The sequence below is a fragment of the Phyllostomus hastatus genome, unplaced genomic scaffold (assembly GCF_019186645.2).
Source record: "Phyllostomus hastatus isolate PE091 unplaced genomic scaffold, TTU_PhHast_1.1 phas_contig_86, whole genome shotgun sequence".
Taxonomy (NCBI): domain Eukaryota; kingdom Metazoa; phylum Chordata; class Mammalia; order Chiroptera; family Phyllostomidae; genus Phyllostomus; species Phyllostomus hastatus.
In genome coordinates, this window is record NW_025333977.1 from 80333201 (window position 1) to 80357753 (window position 24553).

At 34.8% G+C, this 24553-nt stretch overlaps 1 protein-coding gene across 1 annotated transcript in view; it reads right to left on the reverse strand.

The window, feature by feature from the left end:
- The window catches only part of SLC9C1 (solute carrier family 9 member C1), a 103242-nt gene that overhangs the window by 71765 nt on the left and 6924 nt on the right, over positions 1-24553 (reverse strand). The window contains exons 3-9 of the mRNA XM_045851906.1: positions 21612-21740; positions 18422-18587; positions 13680-13805; positions 9390-9551; positions 5772-5871; positions 3905-4048; positions 2520-2694 (exon numbers count right to left, since the gene is read on the reverse strand). Coding sequence (XP_045707862.1) covers positions 2520-2694; positions 3905-4048; positions 5772-5871; positions 9390-9551; positions 13680-13805; positions 18422-18587; positions 21612-21740 — 1002 coding nt within the window. The remainder of the gene's footprint in view (positions 1-2519; positions 2695-3904; positions 4049-5771; positions 5872-9389; positions 9552-13679; positions 13806-18421; positions 18588-21611; positions 21741-24553) is intronic.

Here is a 24553-nt window from a genome sequence, read left to right on the forward strand (position 1 = left end):
AGACTAAACCTTACCGTAGAGCATAATTCTCATTTCTGAGGCATGGTCTTTCTGGAATCACAACTTAATACAAGTGGTGTTTATGACATTTGTACTGTTCCTCATCAGAACTGTAGTATCTGTCAGTTCTGTGTGGCCTTCAGAATGCCCAAAGCTTCCTACTGGCTCTCTTCTGCAATATCTCCTTTAATACTCTGCTTGTACAGATTACTGTTAGGCTATATGACCCCAGGGAATCCTCATGCAGATTTCTTGTGCTCTTTCTCTTTACACGTCTTCCCTCCCTGGCTCTCAACCTCACAAATTTAAGCTGCTTCAGTAGCCCTAACTCTATTTTTTATACTCAGTGAGACTCTTCTCTGGCTTCCACTTCTTTGTGCCATAATTTGGAAGAAAGCCAGAGTGAATGCAAATTCACCGAATATGCTTATCCTTCTCTCAAGGACCTAACCATGTGATATCTTTGTCCAATACTTAAAATCAGTTGCTTCCTATATTTTAACCAATCTATAGTTATTTACTATGGGAAATAAGTCTGATACCCATTATTCACCATGGCCAGGGCCAGGATTCCACAGGTATTGGTATACTTTTAAAGTTCCCAAAGCATTCTAAAATGCATTTAAGGTTGAGGACACTGAGTTAGTTAAATATAATTTAATAGTATTAAGAGCTAATGTTTATATAGTAAACATATTGTATAAAATATCAGGCTTAATTATCAGTACAACCCCATGAAGTAAACACCAATATGATCCAATTATACAGACGGGAAATTGAAGCACTAGAACTTACCAAAGGTCATTTAACTTGTGAATAGCAGAGACAAGATTAAGTTAATATTTTTAACCTTTTATTGTACTGTATTGTATCTCTTCAGGGGTATTAAAAGTTAGCTGTAGGGTTCAGCCAAAATAAAGTAAGGAGGGAGTGTTACTTTCTTCTCAACTAGTTACTACTAGTGAGGACATTTCATTAAATGATTTTACAGTGCTACCTCAGTGCTTGTTGGCTTCAGAACTCATTAAACCTGGTATTCATCACATTTTGATGAGAAAAAAATGTTTAGCATTTGGTGCTTGCTCTCCACTCATTGCACTTGCTAGAACTTGTATGAGTCACAACACCATCCCAAAAAAGAAAATGCTTCATCAATTGTTGCTTGCCATTCATTGTAACGAACTAACAATGAGTAGGAGATACCACTGTATCTACTAAGTTTTTATTTCAAAGAAAGTCTACATGGCATCATTATCATCATCATAATCATCATCACCATCATAGCTTATATTTACTGTACATTTACTATATGTTAAACAATCTATTGTGCATTTTATGTATATTTTAATGTATATTATATATAATTATGTATATTATATAATAATTATGTATATTTCTTATAATAACCCTTTGAGATAGTGGTGTGCTAGAGCTGACTCATAGTTCGTGAGACCTCATTATTAAATTTTCAGGAACTTTATGAGCTGATTGATGTACTGTTGGTGAGAGTGATCACACAATAGAAATTGGTAAATTCTACACATTAGGGCTCCTCCCATCCCAAGAAATTTAGTGTTAAACAATTACTAGCAAACCATTGGTACCATTAGTAAGTTTATTTTAGAATGAGGAAATTGACATAAAGGATAGGGGTGGGAATTAAATAACTTGCTGCTGGCCACACAGCAAATAGCAGCTAACTAAAAATTTCAGAATCCAGATTTGTATGCAGTGTCCACCATTATACTGGTAAATATGGTAATGACACTGATTTTGATTATTTTGCCTGGTTGAGACAGCTTAAAAAGAAGGGGGAAGCCATGTAATACTAGATAATTTTGGTTTTAAAAGTGGTGTTTGAATATTTAGCTTTTGAATGTTTCGATTATTATTTAATTAGACACAAAATAATTACCTTGCTGTTATTCCTGTTATTCTTGGAATTGATGCCAAAAACCACAGTGGAAGTATTAGATGCGTTATGTCTGTATTAAAAGAAATTCCTTACACAGATCTCACCTTGATCAAGGAGAGGGAGAGTCATGCCCATTGTGTTCTGTTAAGGAGAGTTTAGGGGTCCTATCTTGAATATAACTTTACTTGACAATCAAAATGTTTGGGTTACTAGCATTACTGAATGCAGACTCATAAAGTTACAAAAGGCAATAGAGCCAATCATAAGTAGGTTTCTGTTTTTTCTTGAGTGGGTACTAGTAAAAAAAAAATTTATAGAGTGCATACCCTATATCAAATACTATTTTAAATGATTTATAAGTTTTAGTTCCTTCAACCTTCATAATAAACTATATTTAGGTGTGTGAAGAAGGGGTTTAGGGACACCAAAGCTAGAACAGTGAAGAGGAAAGTTGCCAGTCTTTCTTCCTTTGCCCCATCTTGCCATCATAGCTAAGTCACTCCCATTGTCTAAGTGGAGCTGAGCTACTTCACTGCAAAAGCATATTTCAATGCAGCAACAGTTTTGATTAAATATTCAGAATAAAAAAACTATGTTTCTTTACTTGCGATTTTTCCCTCTCACTTCCAAAAGGAAGGTCAGAGTAGGCGAATAGAAGGGCCATGTTTATATTAGGCACCCCTTTCATTTCACTCCAGACCATTATGAATGCCCAGCGCCAGCTGAATCCATCAGCAAGTCGAGACAAAAGAGGGGTCAAGAATAGAAAGACCAGAAGTCTAAAAGACAAAACAAATTTTAAAAAGTTATTCTTGTTATAGAAATTTCTTTCCATTTCATCCTATTCTATTCTTTCTAATCTATTCTTTGTGGAATTGCCAACTCTCAGAGAAATAAGCCTTCTTTCACCCACTGTTGGCATAGCATCAGAGGAAGGCAGTGGGCATGTCTCTTCCTTAGAGAGACATGCCAAGAAAGCCATTAAATCTTCTTTGCTTCTTCCTATTGGGTGAGTAGTAGGAAAAGTCCACATCACCTTTGTGTGGTATTTTTTTAGGCAAAAAAGAAAATGTTAGAGATGTTTTATAGATATACATTTTATTCTTGGATCCCAAAAAGAAATTTTAAAAAATCTAATGAATAAGAAATAAGGAAAAAAGTTCTCCCTTTCTTTTTCTTTGTAGATTTAAATCTTACTAAGTCTGTATAATATTGATCAACTCATTTCCATTTCTTCTTTCAGTTACATATCATTTCTATATTTTACACTAACTGTATCTGATAATTTGGGACTAATTTTCATGTACATGCCACTAGCTGACTTGATGTTGACTCCTAGCTGATTTTCCTAGAGGGAAGTGTAAAATATTAACAGTTTGAGTGATGGGGATGAAAGAAATATGAGACTCCAGTTTGGTGGTGTTTTCTTTCTATGTTGTCTCCTTTCCACATACATGAACAGGCTCTTTCCTGCCTGTAAGGGACATGGCAAAAGGGACCACAAAAATTATTTGAGCAAAAAAGGCAAGTACAAAGAGGACTTTCTTATGATTTTAAAAGGTATTTCCAACCATGATTAGTAGAAAATTATGTTACACAATATTAAGCAAACAAAGCAACTTTTTTAAAAAAATTGATGATCGTTGTTTAACTTTATGAGCTTTCATAGATAAAGAAAAGCCACTGGATGAAATACACCAAAGGTTAATAGCAGTTGCCTCTAGGTAAGTAGCATTGTAAGAATTTTTTTCCTTTTTTCTAATTTTCAAAAATTTTACAAAGGTCTTGCATTGCTTTGAAATATTGTTAATAAATAAAAAGAAATAAAACAAACAAACAAACACCTTAGCACTAATTTGCTGATGATTTCTTGGAAAGTTTAAGAGTCAAATTTTCATTCTAAGGAATGAAACATTTTTATTATTTAAAAGAATATCTTCAGGTTTATTTAGTATCTTATAAATAAAAAACTTTAAATGACATTCTTACCTTAAAACAATAAGTGTGAAGTAGATATTTAATGAATAGTATATATCTGAAAATGATATGTATAAATACGTATGTGCAGGAATTAGAAGTCCAATGAAAGTAAACACCATAAGAAAAGCCACAAATGATAGACAACTCCAGAATCTGCATTTTCAGAAAAAATAATAAATATAGTTAATTATGGTTAATTAACATATTTATTGCAAGGCTCATGTATGAGTGAGGCATTGTGTTAGGCACTATCAAGAAAGTAAAGATGAATAAAGTGTTTATCAACACTCAAGGGGCTTAAAATTTCAGGAGGGAGAAAGGGCACTAAGGTAAGTAAACAAACAATTCCAAAGCAAGTTTTGCACTGATTATAAATCAGTGTCTTTCATTTTGGATTGCCCTTGAAAGACAGATTTAGGTTATAGTTATGCTATTTTGATGAGACTCTTTCAGGCATCACAATTCACACAGCCCAAAAATATTGACTGTGAAATCTTTGTACCAATAGGAAGAACTAAAATAATTGATCTTGAAAAGGAATACTGAACTGCTAGTCTGATTTACATAGTGAGAGAATTAAGCCTTTGCCTAAAACTTAGAAAGCACTTAGAAGCTATGAATGACTCTTTTATTCACATGAATGCCCCTTGTAGACTCTCTATTTGGGATTTGTGAGTGTGTGTTTATTCAAGTGCTCCAGAGCCCAGGAAAACTCTGTATCTTCCCAAAGCTCATGTTCTCATCAGCTGCATGCAGAGCAGTTGAAAAAGCACACTCAAAGAACACAGCTGGACCTGCATTCAGTTATGAAGGAAGCTTTCAGAATCCCTTCTCATAGATACAGTTGAATATTAGTGTAACATTTTAATTATTTCTACAAACATGGCCCAGTTAGTTCTGCATAATTGCTAGTATAATGGGCTTCCACCGTATTTGATGTGAAATTTAGTGAAGTGCTCCAGAATCCTATAAGATCTATCCTTTTAAGCTTCTGACTTCTGAATTTATTCTATCTTCTATAACAGTCTTCCAAACTCCAAAAAATAATTGATTATGTTCAGGACCTCTGTTAACACATATGTTGCTATTGTGTTATTTCAGCCATGTTAGAGCATTACAGAAAACACCCTTATTTTAGGATGACATAGAGTCTGTACATCCCTTAGTTTGGTGTCCTAGAGCACATTGATACCTCTACTAAAGGTAAGTCTTGCTTTTAGTTTAGCAATACTTTCTTTTATAACAAGACTTACAATTAGCTTGGCCATACTTTCTTTTACAGCACTGCTAATCCTCTTCAAACACCGTAGCTTGACCTTTTAATTGCTTTGCATGGTATCTCTTTATGGTCTTAAAATATTGGCCTTCCACTCTAGTATCAGTGCCATGCTTAGCCTTATTAGAGCCTGAGGCAAAAGGACTATCAGTAATATTGATCTTAAGTTTTGGGGTTTTTTTTTTTTACATTTTCAGCATGGAATTTTTTGGCATTACTTTCCCCCAAAATATTGTATTAAAACATTATTTATCTTGATTATTAAGTTTTTTGGCATCCTCTAAATTGTGTGTCTGAAGTGAGTGCCTCACTTGCCTTAGCTCAATCCTTGCTTTGTGTAGTGGATTAGACTGGAAATTAGTGAATACATGGTGAAGGGATTCGTGGGGGAATAGAGCCAACATGAACTCAAGGTGAGCTTACAATTTTGCCTAAAGTTAGAGGAGTAGAAGACACAAGCAAGAGAGTTTTTAGGAAGTGTTTTTAGTTGGGTAGTCCAATCAGTATCTTATTTTTACCATGTAGATGTAGATGTAGTTACTATTACAATATTATGGCTTTTAATGTATGAAATAAAGTGAAAATATGCTAGCAACTCACTCAAGAAGTAGTGCTTCAACTCCTGGTTTAAAACTTATAGAATTTAAAAAAAGTCCCATGGTAGCCAGTGTAACAATTCCAGACATTCCAACTTGTTTACCTATTTTTAAAAAGAAAGAAAGTTTTAATTTTACTAAAGATGAAAATATCTTAATAGTACAGACAGGCTACCCGACTTGCTTTCAACTCGATAATATTGCAAATTACTACCACCACCCGTCATCCTCCTTCCTCCTCAGACACACCCACTTGTGTAGTGAAGTTTATACAGGACATCCTTACATTGTTTTGGCTTCAGATCATTGACAACAATATGGAGCTCACAAAACTCTTCATGGGCTTCAGTAAAGCTAGAGCATCCTCTACAGGTCTAATTTTTCCAGAGGGGCTCTGGCTGAATGAAAAGGAAGTGAACCAATAAGTTCTTTATAGACTAGCCTACTTTGTAAGCTTTCTTCTTGGGAGACAGTAGGAGATACAAACAGTTTGACTCTGTGACAGGTCTAAGAGAGTTGCATCAGTAAAAACCCAATATGAATCTACTTACCCAGTTTAATTTTGTTTTGGTGCATGTATGACAGGGGACTGAAAAACCTAAAGTACTGTGGCATAGTCTTATATATCCATAGAGGAAGATAGAAAAATCTCATAGAATGGTGATATATATAATTTATATATAATTTATATACGTAATATAATTTACCCTGTGATCTCTCCTTGCCCCCATCTTCAGTAGAATTTACTAAGAACCAGAAATTCTAGTATACTTAAGAGGAGGTTGAAGAGATCACAAAGAAGGGAACTCCAGAAATTTTTAGAAATTATAAGGAGATCTTTAGGGTTTTATAAGCTAAAATTGGGGATTTAATATAATTGGATCAAGATTTTTGAGGTGGAGTGCCCAATGAACACTTACGGTGGCATATATCCAACATACATGTACTTAAATGAAGGAACATAAAAAATTACTATGGGATTATATAGTAACACAGTTCTCAAATGGGCTTCTTCTTTTAATGTTCAGCAGCATTGTCTTAATGTTAATAAAAATATTGATTTCTGTTTTAATACTGAAGAATACTATGGCTCTGTCACTTTTACCACACTGTCACATTTACCAAATTGCCATGTGTGTGCCTTCTGCTGTTTTGGTTTACTTTGTTTTCCTTTGTTAGAACAGTTGATTTTAATTACTGTAGCTTATTAAATATTTAATTCTTATATATTAGGGAAAGTTCTCCACCTGAAAACATTGTTTTGCCTATTCTCACAATTAATATTTCTAGGTAAACTTTTAAAGTTGTTTTGTAAAATTTCAAAACCAAAACTATTTTTGTCATTGCTTGATTCAGATTCTGATGCATTTTAGTTTGATTAGATTAGTGTTATTATTAATTTTAGAGATGGAAAATTGTAAGTTTTATATTCTTTATTTTAGTCCTGACTAGAAATGGTACCTAACCCAGAAACTAACACAGTCATAAAAGAAGCAGTAATTGTGGACATAGATACTCTAAGTTAATTGAGTTAATGACTAATTAAGTTAACTAGTCACTGTAACTTGATAGGTAATGGCAAAATTTGCAAAGTATTTATGGTACCTACCTTGAAGATACTAGAAATATAAATATTAACTCAGGACAGAATGGAAGTCCTTTTACATTAGAGTTATATTCACTCTGTATCTTGTTTTCATAAATTTTTGTCCCATAAGTTTTCTTTCTAAAATGTTTTTTTGAGCTATTTTGACTCAATGTTTATTGTTTCCTTGGGTATAACTCCTAATATTGAGGTTATGCTTGCTTACTTGAATGATGTTAGAGGAAATTACATTTGTTGGAATATATTTTTGTAAGAATTATGTATACACAGTCAGATAGTATATGATAAAGTACTTGTAAATGACTGATCATTTTCTGTCTATTCAATCATTACCTTGATCCTGAAACCTCAGTAGATTACAATTGGCTTTAACTCGCTGATGAATTAAGAAACTTCAAGATCCTACATTCTGCATTTTTTCCTTAGACTTGAAAGTAATGAATTCTGTTATGTTAGCATTTGCAAAAATAAGCTTTTTAGTCTGTCACAACTTATACAAATTTTATACCTCTCAGTAAAATTTTCTCTATTTAGGTACAAACTTCTTGACAAGTTTATTCCACATATGATATTTTATAACTTTTTGCCAATTTAAAGAGAATCAAAATTTTATTTTCTAAATAATTACTGCTGACTTATAAGAATACCCCTGATTCTTAATATTAAATTTATATCAAGCCATTAAAAAGCATTGCTGGCTTAGTTTATTAATTCTTTTGATATTTCTATGTAATCTAAAATGTGACTAATGTAACCATTTCTCTTTCAAAATATGTATAAACTTTGTTCTTCTTCTTTTTTCTTATTGTATTAGCTAGAACTTCCAGAACTCCTTAAATCTTGGCTATGAGAATAAGCAACATTGTCTTATTCTTAAATGTAATGAAAATACATAATATAAATTGTTAATGAGGTTTTAGCACATATGCCAACTTCAAATCATTTGTAGAGCTGTCTGAAGAGCTAGGCTGAATGTGATTCTGTGGCTGTATCAGGAAATGGTGATATGGCTACTTACTAATTATCTGCCACACTTCCATGAAAAGGAAGTGGTGCTAAATGGATTAGTAACAGATATTCTAGTATGTAGCCTTACTTGATTTGTAACTTCTATTTTCTTTTCTTTTTGATCTTAAAGTGACCAAGAAAAGTATATTTAATTTCAGGAGTTAGAATGACTATTTTTTAAGACCTTCCTTCTGTAGTCAGTATTTACTTGCATTGTGGTTGAACAATGTTTAAAATTTTACTGAAATGTTCTTAAAGTATAGTTTATTTCTGTAAAAGGTCTACAGGTATATGTAAAGGATATGCATTATGTTTTAGAAAGGAAACTCTTTAGATATCTTATAAACTACACATTTAAGTTTTGGTTTGAATCTTTTCATAGCATAATAATTTTTGTATGATTAGTTATGAAATTATCTTGGAAAGTCATGCCAAAATATCTCACAGTTACAATTTTATCAAATTCTTTTGTCTTTAATAATTGTATTTTGTTTATATGTTTTGGCATATTGTTTTCTGTTTTATAGATACAAATATTTTATCTCTTTTGATAGTTTACTCTAACCAAAAGATTACTTTCAGATTGGTTATTTCTTTAAACTATCATATTTGCCACATAAAATGAGCACTTATTTGCCCCCATTTTTGAGGAAAAAATAAGGGTGTGCATTATACATGGGTAATACCTGAAATACCTTGTATCTGTTCTTGTGTTTTATAATTATTTGTTACCTAAAATTTCTTGTACCATAATATGTTCAAAAATAAATGTTAAAATTCCTTTATAATATAAAAAAACCAAGTAGCTAAATATAAATAAATAAAAATTGAATTAAAAGTTAAAGTGAAAGATTTTTTTCCTGAAAGTTTGGGCCAAAAATATGGGTGCACATTATATGTGGCAACATACATACCTTTTGCTGGGTGTTTTATTTTCAACTTTTATCTTTAATATCTTTATTTTGAATTTTTCTGTCATTTAATTTTAAGAATAAACCTCTCACTTACATATAAAAAAGATGAAGTACAGGATTGAAAAGCTGAGACTTATATGATTGATATCATCACCAAAAACAGTAGACATCCACAACTGAATCAGTTTTGAACTAAAAATTCCAACCAAGAAACTTGCTCCACAATATGACAATATTTGATCCATGATGCTATGTGCTGCAAGAAAGGGGAGAAAATAAAAAATAATTAATAGAACTTACTTTTAAGTGATGTTCTAGTCAACTTTTTGTCATGATCTTTTAAAAAATATCTAATTCATATCCTTTGGGGTAGATGTAGGGTATATTCATATTCTTAAAATAAAATTTTCTTTTCAAATTCTGAAAGCCACACTTGAGTTTATAAAATTCAGTCTGTTTAGTATAAGAGCTGCTTACAGTCCCTGTAGGGTAAATGGAGGCAGCCTGGCTTTCTCACTCAGGTGTCTGGGGAACTAAGGGGAAGCAGTTTTCCATAACCTTGAATGGGCCCTATAAGTACTGTTCTCATTGCCTTGAGACTGGGTCTGATAAACAGTTCCCATAGCATGAAGTGGGCTCACTTGTGCAGACTCGTGCTATTTTATAAAATTTTTTGGCTTTTTGCTGGCTTTGTTTGTCTTTAATACTTAGGCAGGTAGGGACATCTCACTAGAGAGATGTGCAGCTTGCAGTGTGTGTGGCTTGCCCAACCCTGAATAAGGGCATGTCAAGCATTCCCACAGCTCCAAGCGTTTTCTTCTATCTCCCCAAATCTAGAGTGGACTTGCCAGACCTTGACCAGCTGTAACACAGTCCCCGTTAAGGAACATATATTGATTCAGTGCCAAATAGTATAATCAACTTTGTAGATAAAGTAGTGAACAATAAGGAGAAAGTCTCTAAATTCATGTCACTTATATTCTGGATCTCACATAAGACAGAGGATATACAGAAAAAGGGAGTGAATCTCCCATATTTTCCTGGCCTGCCCACCATTTTTCCTCTGATAAATAATGCTGCAGTACATATTTCTGTACATCACTTTTTTGTACTTCTCTTATTACTTCCTTAGTTTCCAGAAGTGGAATTATGCACGAAGACAGTTGTTTCTTTGATATGGTTATATTTTGCCAAATTGTTTTCTGTAGTCATTATGATGCTCTTCCCTGGAAAACAGGAAGCCTAAGTCTTTGATAGACTCTTTTGCTGGAATCAGATGTGCCAGTGGGTGAGAAGGTCCTCCCTACCTTTATAGTGTGAGGAACAGAGGGACAGAGTTTGAATCACAGAGTGTGTGTCCTGGGATCAGGAAAGGCTAAAGGGTCAACTGCAACAGAACAGGAGGAGAGCAAAAGCAAAACCAAAACAAAGAATGGCCAGCAGAAAACAACAGCGACCATGACAAAAAAACAAGGCTAAAATTGGAGGTAAATCCTAGAACTGTGCTCAGAGTGGACAAAATGAAGGAGAAAGAACCCTTTTATGAATCCTTATCTACAAACATCCACTTACTGGATGGGCACTAGTAAGAGTATAGAGGCAATTTAGAGTCCTTCTTGCTTAACATCATTCCATGGCTGAAAAGGAGCCCTGGTCTCTACATTTGTCAAGCAGAAAGATTTAACATTTGTAGGGATAGTGTGACCATGGGAGGAGAGTTTGGCCCTCCCATAGCCCTCTAGGTCACATCTATTCTAGGCACGAATTTAGCCATGTTGATAATTTTGGGAATCTGGCACCTCCTGTAACTGAAACACAGAAGGCTAACTCATTTCACAAGACTCAGTATGAAAATTATTTTCTCCTTTAAGAAAGGAAAATAGCTTTTAATCAGTAAAATGTTTACTGGATGGATTTATTGTATTAGGTCAGGAAAAGCCACAAAGCATATTTATTATTTCTTACAATATCCTTAAACTTTTAACACTCAAGTTGCAAAAAATAAGAATTTCAGGTGCAATAACTTTTCTTAATTTTTCCCTTTCATGAAACATGCTAATTTTAAAAATAAAGCAACTGTCAAATAAGTTATAAAATGATTATCATGAAAATCATTAGTTCACTGTTGTGTCAATAGATAACAATGAAATAGAAATGAAATTTGAGTAAAGTTTAGCAAGTGTTTTTCTTTCTTAAGGGAAAAATTTTCTTTCAAAATTATTAAAAGTTCAGAGAAAGTCCTAAAGGCTTGAATAAAGGCTAAGAAAATAAGTTCACTAGTCACTATAGCAGAGTTTTTATTATTAGAGTTGTTACTATTATATTTTAACAGGGAGATTGCTTACAATTTTTACTTCTCTGAACTTAAACAAACACAAAATCATGTTCCATTTATTACTATGAAACTATGAGGCAAGCTCTATGAAAGCAAAAGCTATTATGTTCATGGCTGAATCACCAAGGTTTAGAATAGGAACTACCACATAGTCCATATCAATAAGTAATTGTTAGATTAATGAATGAATGAACTTTCACATCAGTGCCTTCCTTTCATTTTTATTTTTTCCTTTGCAGTGAATACAATATCAAGAAATTTCTCTTGATTAGACTGTAAATGTCATCTGTGATATGGTTCCCTGAAATTCTGTGGTCAATATTTACTATCTTAAATGAGGCCTGGTAGAATACTGAAACAGGTTTATAGGTTGGACATACATCCTTCTGACTATTACGCAAGAGTGAATACTTCTTTGGATTTTCCAAGAGTGGTCCTTGAGCTTTTAAGATGCCTCTGAATTTAGATATCTCTTTGTTGATCACTTTAGTTATATTCAGAAAGGCATTATCTGCAGGAAGTTTTGTGGTGAATACCCCTTCTGATTATTATATTTTGTCACCTTCCTTTTCACTTGAATTTTGGAAGAGGTTGTATGTGTGTGGTGGTTTGGTTTTCTCACACACCATAGATAATATATATGGAGCATTTAAAGACTGTGTACCTCCCTGTGATAAACTGGGGTTCTAGGCTCACCACAGAGTTCCAAGTTGCCATGGCCTGGGTAAACTTATTGGATACAGAGCAAAGCTAAAGAGTAATACTTCTTATGCACTAATAGGATTATTGTCCACCATCTGGAACAGATCCTTTGAGACACCATTGATTATGAATATGTAAGGCATAATAAGCAAAAGTAGAGATAACCAGGGACCCTTGCTGCCCAACAATAAAACACTTTCCAGGAACAGGGAAAACAATGATGGCTAAAACTTTTTCTGGAGTGTTTGAAAAAGTAATTCGGCTTATACTTGATTGCTGGGGATGGTGGTAGTAGAAAGATTTTACTTCAACGTAATAGATTAGTTGGCACCATACAGATGTCCCAGTATACTAGAATGTGGTCTGGAAGCACCACACTCTTTTTTCAGGGGTTAGGAGGGTAGAATGAGGTGATGCAGAAGGCCTTAGAACAGAGAAGACATCCAGTGACTGGAATGGCTATACCTCAGCAATTTTCTCTAGAAGAATATAATCATTGTTTTTCCAAAATCAGTGCAAATGGCAACACAGTAAACATGGTAAATAACTTCTCAGTAGTATTATCAAAATATTTGACTCTATGTACACCCTTAATGGGTCCTATGGACTCCCTCTGCCCAGCCCAGACACTACACTTTAAAACCACCACTCCAGGAGAAGAGTAAGGGGTTTTGATCAGAGAGGCACATAAGATATTTTTGGAGATGCTGGTAATGCTATATTTCTTACCCTGAGTGACAATTACACATGTATCATTTTTTATACATACACATATACACAGGATAAAGGAAAAAAATACTTATGGCTCAGGGCTATATGAATGTGGTAAATGAGTTCATGGGCACCGTGCAATTTCTTTGCTTATGAGTACTGCTTTCGGGTCTTGTAGATGGCCACATGACTCACACTTCCGCTTTGGGCTAACAGCTTTCCAGGTTACCTACAGAGAGATAGTCCCAGAGGAAGGGGAAGGGAAGCTGCCTCCTCTCATGGTTGGTGAATGCATTCTCTGCCTGGATTACCTCTGATTTCATCTTCAACGTATCAACAACATCTCTCCTTCTTATTGTCAAATATAATGATTCAGCCTAGGCCTGTGGAGCAATGCTGCTTTTATAAGCATCCTCATGAAAGTCCTAACTCAGACTCACAACAACATCACAACTAATATTAAATAAGGGATGTGTTTTGTAAACACAGATAGTGCTTTTTAAAAAGTAAATCACTCTACTAATACAATTGTGCTTATATGACTATAACTTGTGGTAAGATATTATAAAACCAATGTCGGTTTTTTAAAAAAAGAAGATTCTTTTAAGAAATTAAGAGGAACAAATAAGTCCTTACCTAAGGAATGGTTCATATACTTCTGGCTTGAGTTAATATCCACAATACTTTTAAACATAATAAAAGACATTGTAGAGGTCATCAGACTTTCTCCATTAATTAAATTAATTAGACCTCTAGAAAAACCTATAGAAGGGAAAATATTTTAGGTGAAAAAAACTTCATTAATATTAAAGAATAAAAGTTTATTAACAAGTAGAAGAATATTCTTAGCTATAGATGTATGTCACATACTTTTCTTTTTTTAAAATACTTGATTATGCTATTACAGTTGTCTGATTTCCCCCTTCACTCCCCTCCACCCTGCACACCCTCTCCCACCCATATTCCCCCCCCTTTTATTCCATGTCCATGTGTCACAAGTTCTTTAGCTTCTACATTACCCATACTATTCTTACCCTCCCCCTGTCTATTTTCTGCCTACCATCTATGCTACTTATTCTCTGTACCTTCCTCCCCCTCTCCTCCTCCCACTCCCCTGTTGATAACCCTCCATGTGATGTGATCTCCATTTCTGTGGTTCTGTTCTTGTTCTAGTTGATTGCTTAGTTTCTTTTTGTTTTTGTTTTAGGTGTGGTTGTTCATAATTGTGAGTTTGCTGTCATTTTACTATATATGCTTTTTATCTTCTTTTTCTTAGATAAGTCCCTTTAACATTTCATAAAATAAGGGCTTGGTGATGATGAACTCCTTTAACTTGACCTTATCTGAGAAGCACTTTGTCTGCCCTTCCATTCTAAATGAAAGTTTTGCTGGATAGAGTAATCTTGGATGTAGGTCCTTGCCTTTCATAACTTGGAATACTTCTTTCCAGCCCCTTCTTGCCTACAAGGTCTCTTTTGAGAAATCAGCTGACAGTCTGATGGAAACTCCTTTGTGGGTTACTGTCCCCTTATCTCTTGCTGCTTCTAGGATTCTCTCCTTCATTTTTACCTTGGCTAATGTAATTATGATGTTCCTTGGTGTGTTCCTGCTTGGATCCAACTTCTTTGGGACTCTCTGAGCTTCCTGGACTTCCTGGAAGTCTATTTCTTTTGCCAGATTGGGGAAGTTCTCATTTATTATTTGTTCAAATAACTTTTCCACTTGTTGCTCTTCCTCTTCCCCTTCTGGTACCCCTATAATTCAGATGTTGGAATGTTTAAAGATGCCCTGGAGGTTCCTAAGCCTCTCCTCATTTTTTTGAATTCTTATTTGTTCATTGTTTTCTGTGTGGTTGTGTCTTTCTTCCTTCTGGTCCACTCCACATTTGATGTGAGACCCAGCTTTCTTTCCATCACTATTGGTTCCCTGTGCATTTTCCTTTATTTCACTTAGTGTAGGCTTCAGCTTTTCATCTAATTTGTGACCAAAATCAACCAATTCTGTGAGCTTCCTGATCACCAGTGTTTTGAACTGTGCATCTGATAGGTTGGCTATCTGTTGGTCGCTTAAAAGGATGGGTTCTGGGGCTTTTATTTGGTCTTCTGTTTGAGCCCTCTCTCTCTCTCTCTCTCTTTTTCTTTTTTGGTTTGGTCGTGCCTATTTGGTGAGGGGCAGAGCCTTAGGTGTTCACCAGGGCTGGGCACCCCAGTTGCTGGGTTGTGACGTTGTATGTGGGGACGGGGTTGAGAGGGAACAATGGTGCTTGCTCTGTTCTCCTTGGGACCTCAGTCCCTTCTGCTGCTTCCCCCAAGCAAACTGGTCCCCTCTGGTGCCAAATCCCATGTGGGCGGGCTTGTGCATGCTATGGGACCCTCCAAGAACCTCTCCTGTGAGGCTGGGTGTCTCTCCGTGCGCCTCAACTCCCACAGGTGTCCTCAATCAGTGTCCTGAGGCTCTATTTCCCAGCGCTGGGATCCTGGGTTGCACGCAGTGCTTTGCTTCACAATCACCGCCTCACTGCCAGTTGCCACCCCTCTGCCAGGGTCTGCCAGCTTGGTTGTCCAACTTCCATTCAGATCAATTTTCTATCAGTTCTGGTTGTTATTCTGTTTCTAAATTGTTGTTGTCCCTATCTTGGGTGTGTATGGAGGCACAGTGCGTCCACCTATGCCTCCATCTTGGGCAGAAGTCCACATACTTTTCCTACATACTTCAATAAAGTCATATTTGAAAATACCCTTCAAGAAAATTTAATTATATATTAAATGTAAGTTAAGTCTAAAAGTGTAATTAGGTACCAAATTAACTGCACTTGATTATGGTTTCCATAACTGAGATAATAAACTAGAGATCTCATTCTTTGTTTCAAAGCATATCAAAACATAAAATGTATTACTTTTTTAATTCAGTAATTTGGCTTACATAAATACATACATCATGTATTTATGGCAAGATCAAAAACAATGAAAGGATAAAGTAAATTTATAAACCAAGACCTTATAACTCTGTACCTAAGTGAAGGATTAAGGCAATTGTCCAGATACTATCTCTATAATAGAAATTGTCTTATTTTCTCATATATTCTTTTTAATGATTTTAGAAATCAAGCTTCATAAATAAAGAGCGCCTGGATATTACCTACTTTGATACTAATTTTCTTTCATTTATGACAATATTCTAAGTTTGGATAGCCATTATCATTTTCTCTGATATTAAATATGCCTGTGAAAGCAAAACTATAACTTTAAGCATCTTTTGTGATTTTCCAAATTCCAATAGGAAGGAAATGTTAGTGGATGGTAAAAATCCTCTTGTGAACCTTCCACTCTGTAGCTGTCATCACAACCTAGTACAGTAAGTGTACTATTGGAAGAGAAGAAAAACAAGGCAGTCTATTCTTGTGGGAGCTCGTCTGGCTTGATAGTGCACTTCTTTACCTATCCCTGCACCTATGCCCTTTGCTATAGGACTTCACAGTTTCACTGAAGAGATCAATGTACTTTATTATGAAACTTGATGCAAGCAGAGACTCCTGTCACCATCATGGCAACATTTCCTGACTACCCTACTAGAGAAATGAAAAAACATGGATCTTCCTAGTTGAGGACACCCTAAGATCACTTAGTATCCAGATGACCCTCTAGCCAACTGTGGATTTAGTAGTGAGCCAACCCAAGATCAGCAGAACCCAGCCTATATCATAAGAACTGACAGATTTATGAGAAATAATATATTATTGTTGTTTTAAGCCACTGTGTGTTGGCCCTGACTGGTGTGGCTCAGTGGGTTGGACATCATCCTAAAAAGCAAAAGGTTGATGTTTCAATCGCTGGTCAGGGTGCATCCCTGGGTTGAGGGCCAGGTCCCAGGTTGGGAACTTGCAAGAAGCATCCGATTAATGTTTCTCTCACACACTGACCTTTCTATCCCTCTTTTTCTCCCTTCCCCTCTTTCTAAAAACAAATAAAATAAAATCTTTAAAAAAAAACCACTGTGTTTTGGAGTTCTTACTCAGAAAAACCTGATACTGTTTATAATTATTTCACTATAGAAAATAGATCTATAACAAAATGTGAGTATTTGGAAATAAATAATAGGTTTGGGGGCATAAGAGGATTCAATAAACCATACAAAGCTCAAGACAGTGTAAATGTACTCTAGTCATAGGTCTCGGCAGATTTTCTTTCTTCTTTTTTTGAGAACAAAGTTAAAAAATATAAAGATCTTGCTTTGAAAACTCAGGCAAAAATATTTCCACAAGAAAAATATTTATTTTTTAAAAAAATACAAAGTGAGGAGAAAAACAAAGATCCAAAAGTAATGACAAGAGGGCCAAAATTTATATGAATAACCTTGCAAATTAACCCAAAGAAATTATTTAAATTCAAGAAGTGCAGGCCAGGAAACCAGTGGAATACTAACTAGATTACCAGATGATGAAGTTAAGGGCAGTGTGGAATGTTCACAGGTAGTGTAGAACTCCTCCAAATCTGAGCAGAAAAGAGGCTGGCACTGACAGAGTCCCATAGAGGCAAGGTTAGGTAATAGATGCTGGTACTTTCTTCTTCCAAAGTTACCTCACAATTTTAATCTCCTCATTCTGAAGACTTGGTTTTCCTTTATTCACAGAGATATACTTGATTTTTCTCCCCTACTCTATTTCTACCCATGTATATGCATGTGCATGTGTGTCTGCATACACACATACATGTGTGTGCCATATGAAAATTCTATTTTAAGACAAGTGCTCTAGTTCTCATTATTAAAAAGTGACTGGGGGAAAACAAATTAGGTTATTATTGTTCTTGAATGGGGCTTTCAGATTTTCAACTGGTTGTGTTGATTTGGCATTTTATTTTTAAATATGTATATTCTTTCTCCTAAAATAGTACACACTGAAAGACTCATGATTAGTGATTTTATTGTTTTGTACTTTTCAGGCTTTTGGTTTGAATGGTGACCTGACTCCAAAGGCATTTTTTTCTTCTTTTTGCAAATGGCATTATCTTAATGACAGTGTTTTCAAAGGAAAAGAGGAATTGGGCAATAAAAATGTCACCACAATGTATGTTCCATATTGTAAAGCCCCCAGAACTATTCTGTGGGTTTGAAGTAGAAGCATGTTGAAAGTCAAGGATTCCAAATAGTCCCCTGCTCTATTCCATAACTGAATGTAAGACTTTAAAACATATATACTAAGTAAGCCTATCACTGGCATTTCATTCTGTTCAAAGCATCACCACCCAAAGCTCAGTCCCAGTGCCCCAGTACCCCACTTCACATTGTGAAAAGCTACAGTGAACAAAAGATCTTAAAAATAGAAAAGTTAAATATAGAATATGATATTTTAAATATAGGAAAAAAGAAAATATACCTACCAAGGTCTCTTATAGCAGCTACAGTCAGCATGGGATCTGAACTCACAAGGATAGCAGAAAATAATAACCATGGGATTGTTTTCAAATTTAATTTATCCACAGATGCCAGATACCAAAGAATTAAGATATAATTGATGAAAAATCCAGGAATTGTAATTAAAACTATCTGCAAAGGATTTTTACAGTAAGAAAAATTAGATTGACTTTGTATTTCATTTTGAAAAGCAGTTAATCAGGATTACTGGAGATATACAATCACATTCAACCCATCAAGGGAAATTTTAAGTTATCTTATTTAGCAGCTATGTGTTTGCAACTCTGGAAATAAAGGGCATGTATTGCAATGAGATCCCTGGGACCTGATAAGTATCATATTATAATTAAAAATGAATTTTTAATTTTCTTGATAAGGCTATTAAATATAAATATGTATTTTCAGTTATATACATACATACCATTTATATGCATACAGATATATATATATATATATATACACATTTGACTATGCATACAAACTGAGACAGCTCATGACATTAAAAATACACAAATATAAAAAGAAGTGACAACAAAGAAAAAGAAAGAAAAAATATGGTAATGGAAAGAATGTAGGGAAATAATAGAGGCTTATAGAAAAGATGGGAAGAAAAATTTGATTATTTTAGGACTAAAACTCTTTCTACCTTCTGACTTCCCACCACTGCCTTCTACATTCTCTGATTCTACCTGTGGTGGCTATTTAGCACTTTTATACTCAAATAGACTTAGGAAAATGTGGTGATTGTACCTAAAATTATGTATAAGAATTTAGAACTGCACTCACATGCTCACTGAAGTATCATTTACAATATCCAAGACATGGATAACCTTAAGTGTCCATCAGTGGATGAATGGATAAAGAAAATGGTCTACACACACACACACTGCAATATTATTTACTCTTAAAAAATATCTTGCCATTTGCAACAATATGGATAGACCTTTAGGGCAGTAGGCTAAGTGAAATAAATCAGACAAAGGAAGACAAATACCACATGAACTAACTAATATGTGGAATCTAAACGGAAAAAAAAACCCTGAATTCATAGATACAGAGAACAGATTGATGATTGTCAGAGGCTGAGGCTGGGGGTTGGGTGAAATGGGTGAAGTGGTCAAAAGGTACAAACTTCCAGTTTTAAAATAAACACATCATGGAGATGTAATATACAGTATGGTGGCTATAGTTAACAGTGCCACATTATATATTTGAATGTCAATTAGATTTATTTTGACGGTCTTTTTAAAATATACACAAATATCAAATAATTATGTTGCATACCTGAAACTAATATAATGTTACATGTCAATTATCTAAATGAAAAATAATAAAATAAAAAAGAGTAATTGTAAGGATTTCATAATAATGTTGGAGAATGCCCTTATTGCCTTCTGACTATTTAGTTGTTTCACTTGTACAGACACACTCATACAGAATGAATTGGGGAATGAGCACTAGACTCTAATTCAGAAGGCCTGGATGCAGGTGCTAGTGCTGAGTGATTTTGGTTAAGTCACTTGATTATACATCATTAACTCTGTCTTAGAAGTAGCGGAACAATAATAGAGTGCTTATGTGGTGCTACTGGGAGGGGATCTCCTGTGGATAAAGCTTGATGACAGCACCAGGATGGTGAAAGAAAATCAAGGCTCTGTAGATCAGATACTTCTATTTCTGTAGATCAGGGTGGATGAGTTCTCATTTTGAAGGTTTTAGTGGTCAGGACTGTTTTATTACTGACTCCTACTTGAAGAGACAAATTAAAATGATGCTCTGCAACAAGAAAAAAGCAAGTCAGGAGGCTCAAATCCTTGTTCTCCTACAAGCTTCTCACAACAGCTATGTGAGCTGTTGTTGATACCTCAGTAAATCACATGGTGTATTGTTTGCAAAAGTGACTGTAGTAATTCTGCTTCCTGAAGTCACACCATTGGGTTATCTCCCACTCTGACTGTGAGTCAGTCATATGGTTCACCTTGACTAAAAGCAGTGAGAGCAAGCAAACATGATGCAAGGAAAAGCTTAGAAAACAATGGCAGATCTGAGCTTTCCCTCTCCTGCTGTTGTTTGAGACTCTGCATTGCCAAGTGAAGAAGCCTGAAATAACCTTCTACCCGGGGTGTCCAACCAGCAGGCCACATGTAGCCCAGAATGGCTGTGAATGTGGTCCAACACAAAATCGTACATTTACTTAAAACATTATAAGATTTTTCTGTGATTCTGTTATGCAGTGTATTTAATGTGTGGCCCAAGATAACTCTTCTTCCAATGTGGTGGAGAGACACCAAAAGGTTGGACACCCTTGTTAGATGATGAGATATATGTATTGCAGTGACCCTATTGCCTAACACTAACACTAACAGTACCAATCAGCAGACACAGGAGCGGGGCCTTCTAGCCACCTAGCTCAGCCTGCTGCTTTAGCTGCCCTCCAGAGCTGAACAGACTCAGGAGACAGCTTGGCAGAGATCACCAGAACCAGCTCAACCTACCTTTATATCTCTATTCTTTTCAATTACATTATTTGGTCATTTGTCTGACCTCCATTTTTCTAGACTCTGTTCAAGTGTATTGTACATTTTTTTTAACAGTTCTGCTTCTAATGTTTTGCTTACTTTGAAAGTAATTCACCTCTGCTTAAGATCTGAAGTATTTTTTCCTCAAGGTCTTTCTTTGATGAGGTCAAAATCTCACATGATTAGAAAAAAATCATACTAGTTTATAAATGAGAGTTATAGTTGTTTCTGTAAATATGCTCCTCTGTATTTTTCTTCTACATGTGGGTGTGGGAAGTTTTAGAAAGTATTTAAAATGAATTTTATAAATAATTTTTGTACTGGACACAATATATTTTATAGTAGCTCTCTTATAGCATGTCAGAGTTAAGATTATAACTGAAATTAAATTCTACCACTCATATTTTCAGAATTACTTTTTACCTGCATAATTTTTCCCTGAGTCTTCAATATACTAGACATATGCTAAGATATGGTTTTTTCACTAAAATATAAAGTTGAATTACTTCTCCCACACCTCATACTTATTCCCATCTTCTTTATTTTCTAATTTGAGCAAAATCTTTAAAAAAGTCAACATCTACAAAATGTAGTGGTTCATGAGTGAATAATCTTATTGAAACAGAATACGTTTTACCTGCCAAAATAGCTTGTGGAGCATGTAAACATCCATATCAAATGCAACATTAAAGACAATTACTGGTGTAAATAAATCAAAATAAAGATTTTCATCCATCCATTGTATGGCATCTGAATATTTTTGGACCTAATGATATAAAAATATGTCATTTTCTCCTTATTCATACTTCTATTAGCATAGAATACATGCTAGACACTCTTACCTATAGCAAAAGAGAAAAGTATCATCATAATGTAGTAGGTGCTAAAGTTTTAACTGTCTCATTTTCATAATTTCCCATCAGATTATCACTAAATACAGTGGAAAGATAATGTACATATCTATGTTCACTTTATGTTTTAGTGAAAATACAGAATAAATAGGAAGTATATCACATGGGCACTAGAGAATATCTAGGAGATTTTCAGGCATAGAAGAGCTGATTCTATGCATATGGGAGCTGATCCTCCATGGTCTCTTGTGTTCCCTGTCTTATGAGTAGGCACTGATTACTTTTCTTCCAGACTACCTTTCCAAGAATACTTGAATGACTAACAATTTTTTGTTTGTTTATTTTCTTAGAAAGAATATTTTACCTTTTGTGTATGGTATAAGTTGGTGATTGAGTTTCATTTTTTTGCACATAGCTGTCCAGATCTCCCAACACCATTTGTTGAAGGAGCTATTTTTACTTCATTTCATGCTTCATCCCTCTTTGTCAAATATTAATTGATGATAGAGACTTGGGTTTATTTCTGGGCTCTCTATTCTGTTCCATTAGTCTATGTGTCTGTTCTTATGCCACCATCAGGCTGTTTTGATTACAGTGGTCTTGTAATACACTTTGATATCAGGTATTGTGATCCCTCCCACTTTGTTCTTCTTTCTCAAAATTAATGCAGCTATTCGGGGTCATTTATGGTTTCATATAAATTTTTGAAATGTCTGTTCTATATCTATGAAATATGTCATTGGTATTTTAATAAGGATTGCTTTGAATCTATAAATTGCTTTGGTAGCCATCAAAGATATGCAAATTAAAACCACAGTGAGATAACACTTCACACCAGTGAGAATGGCCATCATAAACAAAGCAACAAACAACAAGTGTTGGAAAGGATGTGGAGAAAAGGGAACCCTAGTGCACTGTTGGTGGGATTGCAGACTGGTACAGCCACTGTGGAAAACAGTATGGAATTTCCTCAGAAAACTAAAAATGGAACTGCCTTTTCACCTGGAAATTCCTCTACTGGGATTATATCCTAAGATCCCTGAAACACCAATTCGAAACAACCTATGCACCTCAATGTTCATAGCAGCACAATTTACAATAGCCAAGTGCTGGAAGCAACCTGAGTGCCCATCAGTAAGTGAATGGATCAAAAAAACTGTGGTACATTTACACAATGAAATTCTACACAGCAGAAAGAAAGAAGGAGCTCCTATTCTTTGCAACAGCGTGGATGGAACTGGAGAGCATTATGCTAAGTGAAATAAGCCAGGCAGTGAGAGACAAATACCATATGATCTCACCTTTAAGTGGAACCTAATAAAAAAAACAAGCAAGCAAAATAGAACCAGAGACATTGAAATTAAGAACAATCTGACAGTAACCAGAGGGGATGTGGAAGGGGATAATGGGGAGGAAGGGGAGATGGGTTTTCAGGAACAACTATAAAGGACACATGGACAAAACCAAGGTGGGGTGGAAGCAGGGGAGGAAGGTGGTGATGCCTTAGGTGGGGGGAACTGGTGGGGAGTAAATGCAGACAACTACATTTGAACAACAATAAAATAATTTTTAAAAAAAGAAAGAATATTTTACCTGGTGTAGACATGTATATTTTGATTACAAAAGCTATATGTGTACACAGGAAATTTGTAAGATATGGAAAAATACAAAGTAGGAAATAAAAATTATGCCATCAGCAAAAATAACCATCATGTTTTTCATTTTCTTCTGTTTATATATATACATTTAGAAAGTTGCCTATTATAAATGCAAAATTAGTATAATAATATTCTTTCTTTTTTATTATATTTGTGATTTTTTTATTTTTTAAATTATATTTTATTGTTTATGCTACTATGGCTGTCCCAATTATTTCCTCTTTGCCCCCCTCCACTTAAACACTCCTCACACCCTCAGATAATCCCCACACTGTTGTCTACATCCATGGGTCATGCATTTATGTTCTATGGCTACTCTGTTCCTTATGCTATACTTTACATCCCCATAACTATTTTGTAACTACCAATTTGTACTTCTTAATTCCTTTACCTTTTTCACCCATCCTCCACTATCCCTCTTCCCTTCAACAATGTTCTCTGTGATTCTTTTACAATTCTGCTTGTTTATTTTGTTTTTTAGATTCAATTGTTGATAGATATGTATTTATTGCCATTTTATTGTACATAGTTTTGATCTTCTTTTTCTTCTTCTTAAAGAAGATCCTTTAACATTTCCTATAATATTGGCTTGGTGGTGATAAACTCCTTTTGCTTTTTGTTGTCTGGGAAGTTCTTTATCTGTCCTTTGATTCTAAATAATGGTTTTGCTGGGTAGAGTAATCTTAGTTGTTGGGCCTTTCTTTTCATCCCTTTGAATATTCCTTGCCAATTCTTTCTAGCCTACAATGATTCTTTTGAGAAATTAGCTGATGGTCTTATGGGAGCTCCCTTGTAGGTAACTAACTGCTTTTCTCTTGCTACTTTTAAGATTCTCCCTTTGTATTATCCTTTGCCTTTTAATTATGATATGTCTTGGAGTGCACCTCTTTGGGTTCATCTTGTTTGAAACTCTCTGTACTTCCTGAACATGTATATCTATTTTCTTCACCAAGTTAAGGAAGTTTTCTGTCATTCTTTTTCAAATACATTTCCATTTCTAACTCTTTCTCTTCTCCTTCTGGCACTCCCATGATGCTAATGTTGGTATGTTTGAAGTTGTCCTAGAGGCT